The sequence below is a fragment of the Alligator sinensis genome, unplaced genomic scaffold (assembly GCF_000455745.1).
Source record: "Alligator sinensis unplaced genomic scaffold, ASM45574v1 scaffold489_1, whole genome shotgun sequence".
NCBI classification, from domain to species: domain Eukaryota; kingdom Metazoa; phylum Chordata; order Crocodylia; family Alligatoridae; genus Alligator; species Alligator sinensis.
The window spans coordinates 2721703-2740518 of record NW_005841901.1 but is presented as its reverse complement, the minus strand read 5'-3'; the positions used below and the strand labels follow the sequence as shown (position 1 = coordinate 2740518).

Genomic DNA, 18816 nt, shown 5'->3' with positions numbered 1-18816 from the left:
GAAGAACTTCTTCACAGTTCGAGTGGCCAAGGTCTGGAATGGGCTCCCAAAGGAGGTGGTGCTCTCCCCTACCCTGGGGGTCTTCAAGAGGAGGTTGATGCATCTAGCTGGGGTCATCTGAACCCAGCACTCTCGTCATCTGAACCCAGGACTCTTTCCTGCCTATGCAGGGGGTCGGACTTGATCTATTGAGGTCCCTTCCGACCCTAACATCTATGAATCTATGAATCCCATCCCTCTCAAGCTTCTGCACATCCATTTTAAGTTGTGGAGCCCAGAATTGGACACAGTACTCCAGCTGCAGCCTCACCAAGGCCAAGTACAGCGGGAGGATGACATCCTGGGATTTGCTAGAGAAGCATCTATGGTTGCAAGCTAGACTTCTGCTCGCTTTACCGGCTGCAACATCACATTGGTGGCTATATTCATCTTGTGGTCAATCATGACCCCCAAGTCCCTTTCAGCCGTGGTGCTAGCAAGTGTAGCACTGCCGAGCCTATAAGCATGCTGCGGGTTTTTCTTCCCAATGTGGAGGAGTACCTTGCATTTTTCGGTGTTGAAGGCCATCAGGTTTTTGTCCGCCCATTTTCCGAGCCTGTCAAGATTGGCCTGGAGTTACCTAAACTAGAGTAAAAAGTTTCCTCATCCTCTGCTCCCTCTGAACACTGGCTCAGTGGGTAGTCCAGAGGGACATACGTGTGGAGAGGAAGCCAGTGGGAGACTGGCTCAGTGAGATGGATACCGCGCTACAAGGGGAAGGCTGCTGTCTTCCGGCCCCAGCTCATGTTTCTGCATTTTACATTTAATAGTCATTGCATAAAATGGATAGATAGCTGGTGCATGTGAGGGAGGTGGTGTTAAAAAGACCACACTGTTTAATTCAATCTTCAGCCTTGTTTTGAAGTTAAACATTTTAATTTTTCTGACTTTATACTAGGAACATATTTGATTCTGAATATTTCCATAAATTGCCTTAAAGCTGTAATACTCATGTGCAGGAAAAAAAGATTTTTGCTGCATCCCAAAACTGAGTTGCCGCATTTCATTCTGAGCTGTGCATGCAGAATACTTGAAAAAAAGTATTACAAAAATAACAACACTTTTTTGGCGATTTTTTTTTTTTTTTTTTTTTTGCCTGGTTCATTCTTTTTTTGTTTTGTAAAATAACTAACCTTTCCAATTAATGTTGCCACCTTAATGGTGTCACAAGCAATCAGCTAAAAATCCGAGGTGCATAGAATTAATGTATTTTTTTGTTTGGGCCCCCAAAAAATCATATTTACTGATTTTTATTTTTTTAGATATATATATATTTTTTTAATATAAAATATATTTAAAAATTGTAGTTGAGTCATGATAGAGCCATCATTAATTTTTGGAAACAGATAACTGTATAAATGAGGTTTGCTGGTTTTTTGTTTTGTTTTTAAGACCTGCTTTTACAGAGGATCTTTGTCAAACTTGTTGCCACTAACCCATGGCCTATGAGGTAATGTCTGCGACTTCTGGGTAAAATCAGCTTTAATACAGTTTATTCAGTGTGCAAGCCAAGGAAACAAGGTTTAAGTTGAATGTTTACTCTTCTTCTAGATCTTAGAATTGATTCTGGCTTAGGAGCTGTGAGGAAGTCTTCTTGCCAGATTAGAATAAACAGAAATGTCTCTTCATGAGCTAGAGAGTGCAGGCCTCTATGCTGAATTTATTTGTGATGGCTTTTAATAAGGTCTTAAGTGAAATGGGTAATGTTGAACATCTTTTTTTTCCATTGAAATAGATTTGTTAATGTAGTTTTAGTGGCATCTGAGTTGCATGTCAGCCAAACAACTGTAGCTTAACCAGCCAATTTTCTTGCTTTAGGAGAAGTTCAAAATGCTTATCTTATAAGTTTAGCAAGTTATCAAGCTAGTATTTAAAGTGATCAAGGAACACCCAACATGGAGATGTCAAAAGTAGAGGTAACAGTAGTTAAATCTCGGCCATTAGACACAGCCAAATGATTTTGCCCAGGAAAGATGAATTTGAGCAATAAGAATTCCGTGATCACCTCATGCACTCATCTCTGAAATTTCAATTTTAGCTGTATTGCCCCCGCGGAGATTAAATTGAATATCAAAAATACTATTTCCAGAGATGTAATCAGATTTAGATCAGTCACTGAGGGTATGACCAAACCTACATGTTACCTGCTTTAAAAGGGGAGGGGTGGTTTCATTACAGCTATATCACTAGGATCATGCAGACATAGTCATTTAATCTTAACATCCTTTATGATCCTTTGGTATCAATACAGTTGTTACATCTGTCTGTGCCATGATATTTGCTGCTTAGCCTTTTGTAAAGGTTCAACTTTGTGAATTTTTCTTGAAACGGAACTAAGAACTCTGCAGTCTTCTGGGCTTAAATTGTGTGTATGTTTGTGTAGATTAATTGTAGTCTGTGCTCTTGTAAATTGCTAGTATAACCTTTTCTTTTGAAAGGATGAGTATTAACTGCCTTGAAGCAGAAAGATTGTTATAAGACAGAATCTTCAATTTGACTTAAAATTTGAACATTAAAGTATGCGTGTGGTATCCACTTTGCCCTACCCAAAATATTAACCCATGTGTTGATTGATAGATAGTAAGTAAAAACAGAGAAAAATATATCTATTAGGTTTCCATGTGTGAGTAAGGAAGATGGGCATTTTAAAGTTAGATAGATAATAGATTTTAGTTTAATTCCCTTCTTTGTTTCTTTTTAGATTGTGAGGAAAAGAGTGCTGTCTGATAGCAGTGAAGATCGAGATACAGAAGAAGCTTTGAAAGAATTTGATTTCTTGGTTACATCAGATGAAGGAGATGGAGAATCCAGAAGTTCAGGAGATGGAACAGACTGGGGTAAGGACATTTTAATGGATTGCACAGAAAAAAAAGAGGATTAAGCATACACATTACTATTTTGCCAGGATTTTGTCCAAAACAATCCTACTCTAACTTTTTGGAAGGCAGACTGAGACTCTTTAAAAAGCTTATTTTACTATTACCTTTCTATATCTAGCTTTTATGCAGAGGTTCTTAGAAGTTCACTTTCTGAGTTGTGTTGTCTATTTTGCATATTGTAAATGCAGTTTAAATATTTGCATGTGGAGCATTATTATTTCCATCTATTCAGACTCCATAGATGCGCAGTATGATAAATCAACATATATAATCAATATATTGTGGACAGGAGCATGAGAGGCATTGAAACTTCTCCTTTCTTTATCTTCCATGGAGAAAGCAATGCGAGTCATAATGACTTAATTTTAGTGTATTCAGTGTACAAATAGGCAGCTGAAGCTGTACATCTCATGGCCCAACCCATTTTTACAGATGCCATTCCACTGCGGCTTCCAGGGTTATGATTGGACATCATTTTTCAATATCATAATATTGATTCCCTGGGGAGCTAGACACCGTAGATATTTAACAGGATAAAATGCATAACATCACAGTACATGTAAATACAGCTACAGGAATTCCGTTAGGTCAGTATATTTAAAAGTTGCTGCTTTGCCAAAAATAGTTGCCTTGAAAGCCATCCTGGAAGTTGCCTGCTGTTATGATTATAACTTTATCTCTTCAGCTTTTGGATTGTACTGTAACTGCCATTTGTTTCACTGAAATGTAATTAGTTGGCATTTGTCAGTAGGAGCCTTACTGTGAGACATTATTTTAATGCCTCAAACACCTTTGCCACCCTTTTTGTCTTCCATTGGGAACAGCCCAATACATATTTTTAAAAGTCTACTAAAAAACAAAAAAAAACCCGCAAAATGTTTGTCATGGGTATCTTGTATAGGATAGCAATATTCAATTTTTATGCAGCAATAAATACTAAGGCATATTTTATAGCCATAAATTTTCAATCCTTTTGAAATTAGATTCACAGAAGATTTTTTGAGCTTATTTATATCACAGCCTGTAATTAGTTATAATGGCCTGTCTACATAAACTTTTTCCTGGATCTGCCATTTTTAATCCTTTAGTAGTTTATTTATGTAAATTTGATTTAAATGAAACTTGAAATTTAAATTTAATATCATCTAAATACTTAGTATATTGGAAGCAGAAGGATATAGATATAAATGTTGTTTAAAAATGGACTTCTAGCTTTGATGCACATTTTTATAACCAATTTTAAGTACTTTTATAGTAATAATGTGTTAAACAGCTATGATTGCCATAACTGATCACAATTTAAAGACTCTTAAAAGTAGCCAGTGAACAGTCTGCAAATTATAAAACCTTTACATACTAGTTTAAGATGATTTGTAAGATTTGATTAAATATGACACACAGTACGTGCAAGAGATACTCAAGTGCATAGTACCAGAGGTGTGCTGTAGAGAATTTATGTCTGAAATAATTTACTGACAATTTTGCCAACTATGTCCTACATGTTTAAGCATTTTTGCCTGAGGAGAGCAAAGACTTCATCTCTAATCTGGAGAAGAAAAGTACAGTCAGCTAACACTTCTCTCTCTAACTTCAAAATACCAGTCCATTTCCACCAAACACTGAAGTGCCACCTCACCTTAGCTCATTTCATTTCATCATTCGTATATGTTAACAATATCTACTTTAAGCATTTCAAAGCAGATATTCATTCTGTCTACTCTGCATTTTTTCAACTGTCCTTTTTATTGTTTGTATTAAGTAAAAGATAACTATGTAACCCTTAATTCTAGCCTGCCCAGTAACATCAAATAGATTGGGATTAATGTATTCATCTAATTCAAATAATAAAACTGCTGTATCCTTTTTTCTTTTGTTTTCTCATATTCTTTTTGTGTATAATGTTTTTGTTTTTATTTAAAACCTGTCCCCTTATGCTATCTCCTCAACTCAGTTATTTTTCTTCAAATAGTGACCAAACCTTGGCACTTCTCCCAGTTGTGATTTTGATTAAGTATTTAATTGCATTATTTATTAAAAGTTGCGGCATCTTCATTGCCATTCTCTTTGATATTAATCTCTGCTCCCCGGCCAGTTTTGTACCCGCCCAAGCCTTGCTTATTGAGAGAGAGAGAGCGAGAGAAACTAAGTTAGTTTTTTCCATTCTTCTAATTAATTTTGTTGCCTTCTCAGACTGATCAGCTTTTTCAGTTTCACTTCTCACTTAGTGACCCTGTTTTGACATTTGTTCCGTCATGTCACCACCCTTATTCTTTGTGTTAAAGCCTTTTTTCAGAATACCTCCATTTATCTTCCTGTGTTGCTCACTTTTAGCTTTTCTTTGAATGCATCAACACTTGTGCTGTACTGCAGAGTAAATTAATTAGCTCTGCAATAAAGCATCACCATCTGCACATGCACCGGTATTAGGGTGCAGTAATTAATTAACTCAACTTTAAACTAGTATTGTCAGGGATAGTACTATCTTACGGCAGAGGAAGTAACTGCACTGACACACGCATGTAGATTGTGACAGGGGTTGGCTGGGGTTTGAGGGTGCTAAAGTGTGGGGGGCTGCTTGTCACCTAGTTGCACAGCTCTGCAGGTTTTGCACTTTCATGCCCCAGCTAACCCCTCTGATGCCGCCATCTGCCCGCCAAAGGCTTCTCTGCTCAGGCTCAAATTGCTGCCATCTCAGGTGCATATGTAGACTGCACACGGGAGCAGCTGCCTGGGTGAAATGGCTCTGGAGTTTGCTTTGCATTAATTGCACATGTAGACACACCCTCTGTGTCTCTCTCCTATCCACTTACCACCTCATTTCCTTCTGAGTATTACTATCCCTATATTCTCACAAACTTTTTGCATGCCTTACTGCCAAAATAACATCTGTCTTAGCCCAAGCCCTTTTGTGCAAACTACCCTCTCCCTTCTATCTCTGCTAGTTATTACAGTTCTGGAGATATTTCTTGCCTTCTGCCCCCAGAAAAATATGCAAACTTGCTGACAATGGAGAAGAGACATACTCTACGGAGAGCTGATATGCTTTCCTTTCCCCAGAAGCATGTATGGGGAACAGTTTATGTATAGAATCTATTATCTGTGCACAGATCAAAAGGATATGACAACCTTGTGGACATTCCAGCACAAAAGATCCATTAAGAGAATAAGTTCTTGCTTTGAATTTTTTTAATAAAAAGGTGTAGTTTATTCATGTGCAAAGTAAATTGGTTTTCTTTTTTAGATTTAAATGTCAGATTTTTTGAAACAACAGAAGTTATCTTTGTGTAAAGACATTCTCTAAATATGCATTCTCAGTGTGTAGATTATGCAAGATATACCCTTTAAATCGGTGATTCCCAAACTCTTGACAGGTTGCATACCACCAATTTAAAATGATACAACCTTAAGTGCCACCAGCAAATGTTTCAGTTCAGCCTTTAAGTACCACCAGCAAATTTTTGTCATAAAGTTATGATAAATCTGTTAATGCGTACCACTGAAAGGTTGTCCGTGTACCCCTGGTGATACCTGTACCACAGATTAGGAACTACTGCTTTAAATGACAGACCACTCATAGCCAAGTGATCTAGTATGAACCATTAGCAAAATATTTTTTTTAAAGGCAGGTGATCATTTTGCCTGTTTTCAAAGCAAATTGGGTGTTAGGGATACGGAACAAATTTTAAATATTATGGAAGAACTTGTAATGAAGAAGGTCTGGTCTTCAAATAATAGCTTTTTTTTTTTTACCAACAAGTAAACAGCTGGAATGGTCATAAAATAAATATGTAAATGGAGGAACTGTACTGCACATGACTTTCAGCTGTATGTAACAGTCAGCAGTTGTGGTGCATTTTTTCAGCGTGCTGGAAGAAATGTGTTTAATATGCTTACAATCAACCTTTCATTATGATTTTCAAAGCATGTAACACATATTGGTAAGTAGTATTTTCCCCTGCCTTGCAGCTGGGGTATCTGAGAGTCTGTGGCTTATTTCATGTGTCAACACAATTCCAGAGAGCTTTGTAAAAGATTCAGCCTTCCTAACTAAGTCTCATGTTCTGATCACTGGACATTCTGGGTCTGTCTGTGGCACAATGCAGGGTCATTTTCGAGATACCTCCAACTAACTTTGGTCATGCCGGTGTATCATACTGGAGTCTAAAGGCACAAGGCAACAACATGCAGAAATACCTAAGCCCTATTCTCAGAAGTTTTATTTGCTTGCAACTGCAGTGTCATACTGACATCAGTCTCCTACTCATATTCTGGAGCTAGTGTATACAGAGGTAGCTCGGGTATATATGCATGCTGCTGCCTTCACTGCAGTTTCCTAAATTTGGGGGGGACTGATTACTCAGTTTGCCTGTCATTTGTTAAAGCACATATTTTTTTTTACTTTAAGAGTTTTTTTTGAAGGCTTGGTGAAATGTAATTTTAAGTGGTTGAACAAAATAACATGAACTTACTTTTCAATATCAACGATAGCATATGACTAGGATTGTCAATATGAAATTCAGACACAGCACCCAGACTTCAAGTGTTGGTTTAGATAAGAAATATAATTGCTACTTATGGATACAGTATTTTTCTCTGGTAAAAAAAAAAAATATATATATATTAAAGCAGAATAGATATTCCATGCTTGTAACCGGAAAGAAATAAATCCCCAAGCAGGTGTTGCTTCAGTTCAAAGTGCCGCTTTCTTTGGTAGAGCGATTAGGCATGTGAAATTGAATCTCAAAATTATTGTCGTCTTAAAAAAAAAATTCTGGACAAAAAAATTGCAGTGTGACTAGCAATTTTATAGCATTCACAACCAGTGCTATTTCTGTGCATCTAAAAAGGAAGGCCTAAATAAAATCGACAACAGCTGCTACCTCCTTCAGTAAAAATTACTTAGTGACATTATTGAAAAAGGATATGTTTCATTTGTTTCACTTTGTTTAGAAAAGGAAGACCAGTGCCTCATGCCTGAAGCCTGGAATGTGGACCAGGGAGTAATAACCAAACTCAAGGAACAATACAAAAAGGAGCGCAAGGGGAAAAAAGGGGTGAAGAGTAAGTGGAAAACATTGTACCTTAAAATCATAAATCCCACATCTTTCACACCCCTAATTCTATCTTTCTTTCAATGTTTTCCTGAAACTACTTACTCTTTTACTTTGCTGCTCCTGACTGCTTTCCTGTTGTTCATCAATTTTCAGGGGTTGAAATTAATGATAGTCAATCCAGTTGCCTGAGAAAGTAGAAAGATGTTGCCTGGGATATCATTTTTCCAGTCTAGTGTTGACTGAATTCAAAAGGATTTGTGCTGGACTTGGATTGTGCACATCTAACATTTAAATGTTTATTTGGATTCTTTACTTTCACTGTACGTCTTAATTAGGAAAACATAGAAGCTTTATTTAGTTTGGCTGGGTGACCAGTTTCGAAGTCTGGTAAATAATTTTTTCAAAACCCAATACAACATTTCTAGTATCTTGTTAGCTGGTTTTGGGCGTGGGAGAAGACAGGTGTGGCAGGAAGGAAAGGAGGAAGTTAATTTCTACCCCTGTTTTACTTCGCAATCACAACATGAAAGTCATGCTGCTGTATCTTGTTATGCAGGGCTCGAAATGGAAAATAAATCTTATTGACAGCCTATTTGTCACGGGACGTATTGACCAATTATCATTTTATCTGTAGAATTAACAATTAAGTGTCGTATTTGATTAAGATCAAATAGCTGATCCAGCATCTGAAATACAGTTTCTAGCCCTGTGTGTCATACTTGTCTGTCACCTCTTTTGAAATGCAAATCCATTTTGTAAATCCTGTTTTATAAAACAACATAAGCATCAAAGCTTTTCAGAATCAAGTTAAATGTTTAAAATTGTAAATTGCCACTATTTTCAACCTACAGCTGTGTTGAGAATTTTGGGGGAATTATTTTTGGGAAAATTGAAGTATAAAAAAAGTTGTACCTTATTCAATGAGCAATTTGAAGACTGTTTCATTACTCCTCCCTTTGTGGGAAGATGCTTATTAGTGTAAAGGAACTCAATTCTAATACATGTTTGCAGAGTCATGCAAACAGCAGCTCTTCTCCATCATATTATTCTAGTTGCCTCATTTTGTTGTTTTGCAATTAATAAATGCTAATTGTGATTAGTAACTACCCAGTAATTTCTAGTTCTGAGATTGTAGTACAGGCTAAACTAACCAAATCAGTACTTATCAGTATAAGAATCTATTTAAAATATGAATGACTTTTGAGAGAACTGCATGTCCTTCAGTTTGGATTAGTTAAGTACATTTGATTTATCTGAAGAAAATGCAAGCCTGGTAAGAAGCTAAGCATCACAAAGTTTTGCTCAATAAACTATTTTTTTACATTTAAAATAGAGCTATAATATACCGCATGAGTTCACAGAAAATGAGTTCAATGACCTTATCTGTGAAATTAAAATTCATGTATATGATACCTAGTGTAAATATAGGATAAATATTTAACTTTCTAAAAAACATCTTAAGAAATCAAAATGAGTACTTTTCTCTCAAGCAGTTGAGTGCATTTATTCTAATTTATCAAATTGTAGTAGCTGATCATTAATTTAGGCACAGACACCATCAACTTTTCTTTGCATGTTTAATGAGCAAAGTGCCTGATGAAAGATGGCGTTTTGGTACCTTATGCTACTTCAGAAGGATTATAAGTACGGCTCAGTGTCATGTTTTTTCGATGGAGTGCTGAACTTGAGTGCTGCAGTACAGAAATTAAGCATCTTTCCATGGAGAAACAATTATTGAAAGGGCATGAACTTAGAAATTGAGAGGAGTTGCAACCTGTTATCACCTGTTCATGATTTTAGTGAAAAAGTGGTGAGCAAAAGAATCGTGGGGAAGTGGTGGGGCACAGGGTAGAACTCTAAAGGACTAAATATCTTACTGTTGAGATGTGAAATTTGTTTATGTAATTTTCCTCTCAACACAGATGAGTATCTAGAGACTGAACTGTTATTCAGTAAAATGTTGTGCATTTACTATAAATCAGATGCTGTAGTAAAACAGTCTTGCAAAATCTTTCTTGCTGTTTGCCTGTAGCAAGCAATGCTCTGAGACAAGCAAGTAAAATACCATCTAGTATTTTTATCATTGTTATGGTAAGGGTGGGCAAAGTGGATTTGCAGCTGGTTTAGAAAACTTACGATTTTGCAAGGCTGCAGTAAAATTTTCTATGAAGTAGTATAATAAAATCATACATATATTAGAATACACTTCTATGTTAACCTGCTTAAAAATAGCTGTATTATTTACTGGTCTAGGGAAAAAAAAACATATTGGACTATGGGTAAGAGATTTTCCCATTCTTAATTAAACTTACAACAGGAAAAACTACCGAAGATATGTTTCAGCCTCAATCCTATATAAAACAGTCAAAACAGGGATGTGGGAAAATGATGGAGCAAAGCACAGGTAAGTGTAAAGGGCATGGGTCTTCACCACATGTAGCTTCAGGAAGTAAGCCAATGAATCCAATTTGATTTGTTTAATATAAGTACCATAATCATTTAGACTATGTAGGACCACAGTTATACACTACTGCACAAAGTAATTTTAAAATATTCACAAATGTATTAAGAATGATGCACAAATCATGTTACGCAAACTTTAATATTCACAGTATTTGCAGTTATTTTAGGAATGCAATAAAGCATTTTTTTTTAAATCATTTTGTTGCTATGAGTTTATTTGGAGGTGGTATTTAACTTGATGCACGTAATAGTGTAAATTCATAAATGTGGGGGAAAATATGCATACAAATACCTCAGTTGCTTCATCATTTTCTTTTCAAGAAGTTCATTTCATGCTGGAAGGTTAGTTACTACTGGAAATAGCTGCTCATTAGTGACTTGTGTGGTAATATCATACTCAAAGATAGGATCCATTGTTGCTTGTCTTGATGTAACATATTAGATGTGATGCGTAGCATGGCTGCCAGTTTTGTTTACATAAACTGTTTCACTCTTTTGTTTTTCTTGGTTAGGGCCCAACAGGTCAAAGCTGCAAGACATGCTTGCAAACTTGAGAGATGTTGATGATCTCCCTTCATTACAACCGTCTGTTGCGCCACCTTCTAGACCCAGTAGCTCAAGACTTATTGAGCATGAGATAAACAGGACAGATGAAGGCAAGTATTTAAATCTGCATGTGCATATCTACAGTTTGAACTTGAATGTTACTTTTCATCTAAGAGTATCAGAGTGCTTTACAAATATTAATTTAGCCTTGCGATGTCTATGAGTAAGGTAAATATTATCTGCCCTCATGGGGAAAATTGAGAGAGATTTAAAGACTTGAACTAAAACCATTTAAAGCCGATGAAAAGGCTCAGTTGACATGTGAGTTTTGCAATATATGAGCCCTAAGTCACTGACTGATACTCCTACTTGAAGTTTGTCACAGTAAGGAGAGACACCTGACTCTACCACTAGTCTGACACCGAGTCCCAGCACTTAACTACAAAGTCATCCTATCCCCATGCATGATATATATCCATTACCTTTAAAATATATATTTAAATACAATGAAAACCTAGTGAAAGATACTTTGCAGTTAAACAAAAGGCTGTATCTCCCATGGAAATACTTGTAGTGACAGAGTCCAGAATTACAGAGAGGACAAGCAGTAATTTTACTTAGCAAGATTGCCCTTTTTCGTTTAGGGTCTGTATCTGAGATTCTCGGTGGTGTGTGGCTTTCCACCCTGGAATCTGAGATGTAGGTGTTGTCTTTGTGGCACTGAACCACTTGCCTTAAAAACAAAAAAAAACAAAAAAACCCCCCAAAAAACCAACTTACCAAACTTTTTCTTGTTATGTCCTGGTTCCCCACAACCTACCCCTAAAAATTGTTGTTGTAACTTAGCAACACCTTGAAACATTGGGGGAATTTGTGTTGAACATTTTCTGTCACCAAACTTTTATTTTGGCTTTTACCACCCATGAGAGAAGACAGCATTTGATTTTTGTTTTTTGTAACAGAGAGAATCAGTTTATTTTGTAAAAAGAGAGAACCAAAAAAAGCCTAGTTTATTTCTCATTAGACAAAGTGAAATACTAAAAGATAGCAGTTGAATATTCATTTAATAATAACCTAAGGTCCCCAACCCTCCTTTGATACTTGTGATATAATATACAAAATCTATTTGCATCTGTTTTAAATCCAACACGCAGTACATGAGCCTAGAGTGCATGCTCTCTGATATGGTGACAAGTAGTTCAGGAAAAATGTGCTGGATTTTCAGTGAAGACACTAGGCCAGTGGCTCTTAACCTTTTTAAGCTCAAGGCACTTCTTGTTAGTCGAGGCAGCTCTGAGAAAATGGTTCCTTGATTCTAACACCTAAACTCTAGGCACCTCTTAGCTTTCAGCCATTTTTGACTGGAAAAATAATAGATCAATCCTCCTGTTGCAAAGAATTAAAAAAGATCACAGCAGGTCACAGTATTTTTAACACTATGGGATTTCTACTTGAAATCTCTTGATTTAGCTCTTGAATCATGTGTAGGTGTTTTACACCAACAGTGCTACTCTTGCAGGGTACTGTGGCACCTTTAAAAGGGTCTCTCAGCGTGCCGGGGTGCTGCAGTAACCTGGTTAGGAATCACTGTACTAGGTTATGCTTGTCCCCTAGAGAATTGCAGCAACTTTTTCTGGCAACTGGTAATGAAGAACATCAAAACTAAAGGCAGATAGGAGAAGTTATCACTCCTGAAAATCAACTTGCAGGTGCATGAAGTGATACAGAATAAGCCATAAATGGAAATGGAAGAATAAGATGGTATCAACATAGTAAAGCAAAGGAGAAAAAAGATGTTTTTGATTTCAAAGACAGAAATTTGGATGGGATGAAGTTGTGTAGAGCCTTGAAGAATAGGGCAAACAGCTTTTATGTTGTTAGAAAAGTCAAGACAGAAACAGTTGCAGATTTATAAAAGTGCATGAAGGCACTTAAGGCAGACAGTTTGTCACATTGTGGAAGGATTGGAGAGGAGTTGTGTAGAAGAATGAGATGCAGTCAAAGCTCAGAGAACCATATGATAAATGGGCAAGTCTGCGCCACTGGCAGGTATTACGTTTATTGCATGAATCATGTTAACATGGTGCATGTTCAACCAATTTATCATGCGATTAAAATGGCAAGCCAGCCATGAAGATGTTCTGCACTTTTAATGTGGAACATTGAATATGTTGCGAGTCAAGACACTAAGAGGACAATGAAATGGGAGAGGAATCAGCTTGTTGATGGCATTGGATAATAGGAGACCAGTTTAACAAGTCCATCTAGGAATAGTTTATTAGAGAACCATGGGAAAAAGTTCCTATCCATCTGAAATAAAAACCTTATAAGGTCGGACAGTCCTAACAGTTCTAGTTTCCTTGAAACTTTTCCACCTGAGAGAGTATTCATGTCATAGCAAAACAAACGTCGCAATCAGTTGAAATTTGGAAATACAGTATACACATGAGGATGAATTTGACATCAGTGTGTATGCTTATAATAACATAGAACACAGTTTTGGAGCCTGTGGTCTCATAAAATTGTGGTAGAAAGTGAGGAAGTATCAAATTCAAAGGATCCCTTAGACAACAGCACAAAAAATTCCACCACAAACCAGTTAAACAGCTCTATTTCAGTAAAAATGCTGCAGGTTATTGAGGTAGACTGGTATGTTTACTGTTCATATTTTGTTAGTGCATTTCTTCCACATCTCTAATTTGGAGAATTCTCAACACATCTCAAGAGGGAGAATGCAAATGTACAGGAGCAGACAGCGAAGAGCAACATCAGAATAGTTTATACTAGTATAATTTAATAAGCAGTATAACTGTTATCTGTGACTGTGTCTACATGAGCTGCTGACTGCAGTCATTATTACACAGTAGCACTGAGGAACAGCTTTTTTGTGATGCTGACTGCGCAGTAGCTTGTGACTGCTGCACGGTTGTCATGTCACACTTTCTGCAATGCAGCGCTATCGTGCAGTTGTCACGGGCTACTGTGCAGTCAGTCTCTTGTGTAAACGTTGCCTGTAAGTCTTAATTGTTAAGTACAACTGTCAAGTCTGTCTACATCCCATGACTATGATGTCCAAACATCTCAGTTTGTACTTTTTTACCCAATTTTCTTTCATTGAGTCAGATGCTTTCTATGGAAGAGGGATTCAAATACTTAGCTTACTCCGCCATAGTCTCTGAGGGTGTCTAGTGCAGTGACTTGTAGCTCATATGAACACAACTGAGCTATCTCTAATTCTGTTCCTAGTGTAGCCCACATGGAGCTCAGTGCTCCCATAGCTAACTGCACAAGCACTCACGCAGATTTTTACGGATTTTGCAGCCTGTGCTGAGCATTGTGCAGCTACAGCTACACTGCTCTTAATACAAGAGCTCACTAAATTAGAGCTAGCCTGGGTATGTCAACACAAACTACAGTGACAGCAGTGTGGACATGTGCTTGGATAGCTGTGGAAGCAGCATAAGGAGGGAAAAGTCGAGACTTTTTGTCAGTACTTGAAATTCTCCAAAACTATTGCCTCACAAACATGTTCATGTTCCTTTCTTTCTGCTCCCTCATTTTTGTGAGTTGTGTAGAGAAGCAGAGGAAAGAGCTGTGTCCTTCTATATTACTTTAGGCCAGGGGTGCTCAACCTCTGGTCTGCAAACCAAATGCCGCCCACGCAGCTTTTGGAATTTAGCCCATAGGGCTCCCCATGGGTCAGGAAATTCGGCAGTGGTGGAGCAGTGATAGTACTTCCACCATTCCCCACTGCCAAAATCATGAGTCTTGCAGGGCAGGTAGGAACTAGGACACAATTCTTTCCCTGCATGTCCAGATTGGGGCTGAGCCACACCTCTTTCCCTTGTTGGGGCTGGGCTGCACCCCCTTTTCACCATGGGGCTGGAAAATACCCCTTCCCCCAGAGCACCTGGTTCAGGGCCAGCTCACACCCCCTTGTCCACCCACAGGGCTGGGCCATGCCCCCTTCCCCTCACAGGGTCAAGCCATACCCCTACTCTTGCAGGGCTGGATCAGAGCAGAGTCATGCCTCCTCCCTCTTTCTGGGGCCAGGTTGGGGTGGGGCCAAGCCCCCTTCTCCCACATGGCTGAAACAGGGTGAGGCTGTCCCCCTCTGCATGGCCACATAGGGCAACACCGTGCCTGCCCTGGGTGCTGAATTGGGTCCGTTGGCCAGATCCGGCCTGCAGAGGGACCAGGCACTGCCCATCTGACCCACCAGTCCAAAAAGTTGAGTACCGCTGCTTGAGGCTAGAGGTATCCACAAGTGGCACAGGCAACCTCTGTGTGTGGCATGGCAGATCAGGGAGGGGGCAAGCAACAAAGTGGCAGATAGGGCAAGGAGCAGAAAACAAAGCAGCAAATCAGGCAAGGGAGTACAGGACAGGGAGCAAAAATCAGAGCAGTACATGGGACAGAGAATGGGAAATGGAATGTCCCTTAAGAGGCCGTAAGCTTAATTTATGGCATGCCTGCCAGAAACATTGGCCCCCTAATACTTTAGGCATTTTAAATTCCTGAAATATGTACCTGGTAGTCTTCTCTCTTGTTGTGTCCCGACTTGCTTTTAAAAGTCTTGAGGAACATAGACTTCAGGGGTGTAGGTTTAAAAGTGATGCATTTAAAAAAGTTTGCTTACTAGTAGATTTGGGATTGTGATTACTGTTAGAATTTGTTTGTGTTTTTCTGCGCCTATATTGCCTTTGTCCCTGGTTATTAATTGAGGTATTATTTTACAGAGCAGAATGTAATTTTATATTTATTTACAAAAACTGTTAAGTTGTCTGCAAAAACCCATGAGTTTTGTTTTATTCTTTTTCTTGTAGTGGAAGCTTTAACATTCCCTCCTACTTCAGGGAAATCATTCATTATGGGAGCAGATGAAGCACTTGAGAATGAGCTGGGTCTTGGAGAACTGGCAGGCCTTACGGTTGCCAATGAGGCAGATTCACTAACGTATGATGTGAGTATCTTGTAAACTGTACTTCACAGTAATTGATCTTGGATTCTAACAACTCTACGTGTACATGAGTGACACTCTCGCTGAAGTCGATGTAATTTGCATATATGCAGACTGCAGGAAAAACATTAAAACAAAGGAAATACAACATATAAAATTGGCTTTGCAAAATGTAACATAATCCTTTTTAATAAAGGTTCCTGTCCTCTTTTATCCTTAAAGAGGTTGTTGGCAGCTTGACCTCCTAAGTGTTTTGTTCCTTTTGCCTTTAGTAACTGCCTCCACAACTTCGCCTCCTTTGTGGTCTGCATGTCTTGAGGTAGACCAGGGGTCCTCAACCCCCGGCTCACATGGCACACAACACCGTTTTCTCCGCACACCACAGCTGGCTTGGGCTCCAGGCAGCTGGCACCAGCCATGGAGCTTGAGCTGCTTGCAGCAGGTGGTAGGGAGGCTGCAAGACCTGCTGCCCAAAACCCGGGCTGGCTGTAGTCAGGAGGCTGCATACAGCTGCATGCGCACCTCTGGGCAGATGGCGGGGAAGAGAGCTGGGGCAATGCAACCCCAGCCCCTCCCCCACAATCCTCCTGAAGGCACGTGTGCTTCTGCTGGTGCCAGTGCTCTGGAGCCTAGTGCAGCTGTTTGCAGCCTCCTGGCTGCCTGGTGCAGCTGCCTGGAGCCCGTGGCCAGACATCATGACAGTGGCCACACATGCACCCACAGGTGAATGGTGAGGGAGGGGTGAACCCCTTCCCTGCCCTGCACCCCAAAGCACACGTGCAGTTGTCACTAATATGGAGCCCAGCTGGGGTTCCCGAGCCAGGCTCTGGGCTGCTGCAGTAGGCAGCAGAAAGCCTAAAAACAGCTGCACTGGGCTCTGGAGCACTGGCACCAGCACTGTGCTGGTGGCAACTGCACACTTGCCTTGGGATGCAGGGAAGGGGAAGGGGATGGGGCAGTGTAACCCCAGCCCCTCCCCCACCATCCGCCTGGAGGCATGTATGCATGTGTGCAGCATCTGCCAGCAGTGAGGATCGGGTGCCTCTTAACCCCTCTGTGGTCTGCCCTTGGCATGCCAAGTCAAGGTGTGGGTCAGTGTTGGGGTGTTTTTTGGGACTCCAGTCACAAATGTTGCTGACCCCTGTGATAGACCTTAGAAATAGAAAGCCAAAACCTTTAGAGGTAATGTTGTCATTTTGCACATATAACCCAGCACTAGCCAAAATTAACAGAGCTTTAATGATACATGGGAAGAATGGACTTCAGTGCATTAATAATCCCCGCCCTGCTGCACTCGAGCACATCAAAGGAAGAGCTAGTAGTAGGGAGGACACCTACAGAGCATCCTGACTACCTCGGTTCCATTTGGAGCATACGGGGGCAGCACAGATGTCACCTTAAAAGACTGATCTGCAGCCATGGGGCAGTTTTTTCACATTTCTTTAAAATCTCTATTTTCTAGGAAAGTGTGTTTTAGCTGTTTACTTTTAACCATCTCTCTGGGACTACTTATTTGGTGATCTTGCATTTTCGTGTCAGTTCTTCAGGTTTTTATTTTTGAGGGTAACCCTCTTATTGCTGGCCCCTTTAACATTCATCCTTGTTCACATTTTCTCCATAAAGTTTGCCTTTCAAACTCATTGGAGGCTTAGTCAACAAGATGTAGAATCTTTTCTTAACTGTAGACTAGCCTGTCTGGTAACTCCCAGCTGAGTTACTTGTTTATTCACACGTCGTAGCATTGCTTTTGAACCTGGATATGAATCAGGTGCTTATAACAGCAGGATTTTTCCTGAATTTTAAATAGAGCATTGGGTCCCAAACTTATTCAACCAACGGACCACCGTCAGGCTCAGAATTCCTTGTAGATTGCCATGTATCCTGATCAGACTTCTAATTGAAAATTCAAAGTGAGTGAGCATCATGACCCACAGACCACTGTTTGGGAATCACTGTTACAGGTTGTCTGAGAGGGTCAGTCTTTTAACTTTAGACCTAGGAATTAAATGAGATTTAAGGTAGCAGATGACTATTTCACTTGAGCAGTGGCAATCATTGGTGGGATTTGCAAAGTGGCAATGTGATGGTAGATTCATTTAGACGTCCTGACTGGATGGCACGTCTAGGTCAAATACTGATTTTGGAAACACTGACCGAGTCCTTCAGTCCCAGTATTCTATATCCACTTGTGAAATCCAAAAATCCATTCAGGTAATGTAAAGAGGGGGAAAAAGGGAACTGGCCTATTTTACTAGAACTGAAGTAACTTTTCTTACTTTAGAGGTTTTGGGATGTTCAGGTGCGTTTTTGGAGATTGAGGTAGATTGGCCAAAGAGACCATTAGAAGTGCCACGTGCAATACTGTATGAGGAAAAAAATAAATATGATCTGCTGTGAAGGCCTGCACTACATACTGTATGTTCTCACACACAACACATCTTTTTTCCCCCAAAATCAGTCCCTTGAAATTGGGGTACATGTATTAAGTGGGGAAGGTGATTTTTCCACCCAGGTTTGGAAGCCCTGAGGCTTGAATCCTGCTTTTCATTGCAGCGGCAGTGGTATTACTGTTCGGGTAGCTGAGGGAATCTATTGATTTAATGCCTCTATTATTATTCTTCACTCTACAGATGTTAACAATTGTCTCTCCTTTTGAATGGACTTAATGTTCCACTAATCAACCTAATCTTTCCTGGGAAATTTTTGCTGTCTGCTAGTTGCTCCTGGTCTCTCTCTTTTACAGCCTCTTTAGCTGTTTAGCACAGACACTCTAATTTTGAAAAGATCTACCTATGGAGACCTGTCTTCAGCATCAGCTAGGGGTTCTGCTTTAGTTATGCAGGAAAGGGAGGGTGAATCAGCTGGAGATCAGGCT

General features: G+C 39.3%; 1 protein-coding gene across 4 annotated transcripts in view; it reads left to right on the top strand.

Annotated features, from left to right (window-relative positions):
- The window catches only part of STRN (striatin), an 80914-nt gene that overhangs the window by 33250 nt on the left and 28848 nt on the right, over positions 1 to 18816 (top strand). For 2 of the 4 annotated variants that reach the window (XM_025197614.1, XM_025197613.1), the window contains exons 6-10: positions 2741 to 2876; positions 7869 to 7979; positions 10290 to 10376; positions 10948 to 11091; positions 15808 to 15944. In XM_025197614.1, the coding sequence (XP_025053399.1) occupies positions 2741 to 2876; positions 7869 to 7979; positions 10290 to 10376; positions 10948 to 11091; positions 15808 to 15944 (615 nt within the window). The remainder of the gene's footprint in view (positions 1 to 2740; positions 2877 to 7868; positions 7980 to 10289; positions 10377 to 10947; positions 11092 to 15807; positions 15945 to 18816) is intronic. The other 2 variants (XM_025197615.1, XM_025197616.1) reach the window with 2 other exon arrangements.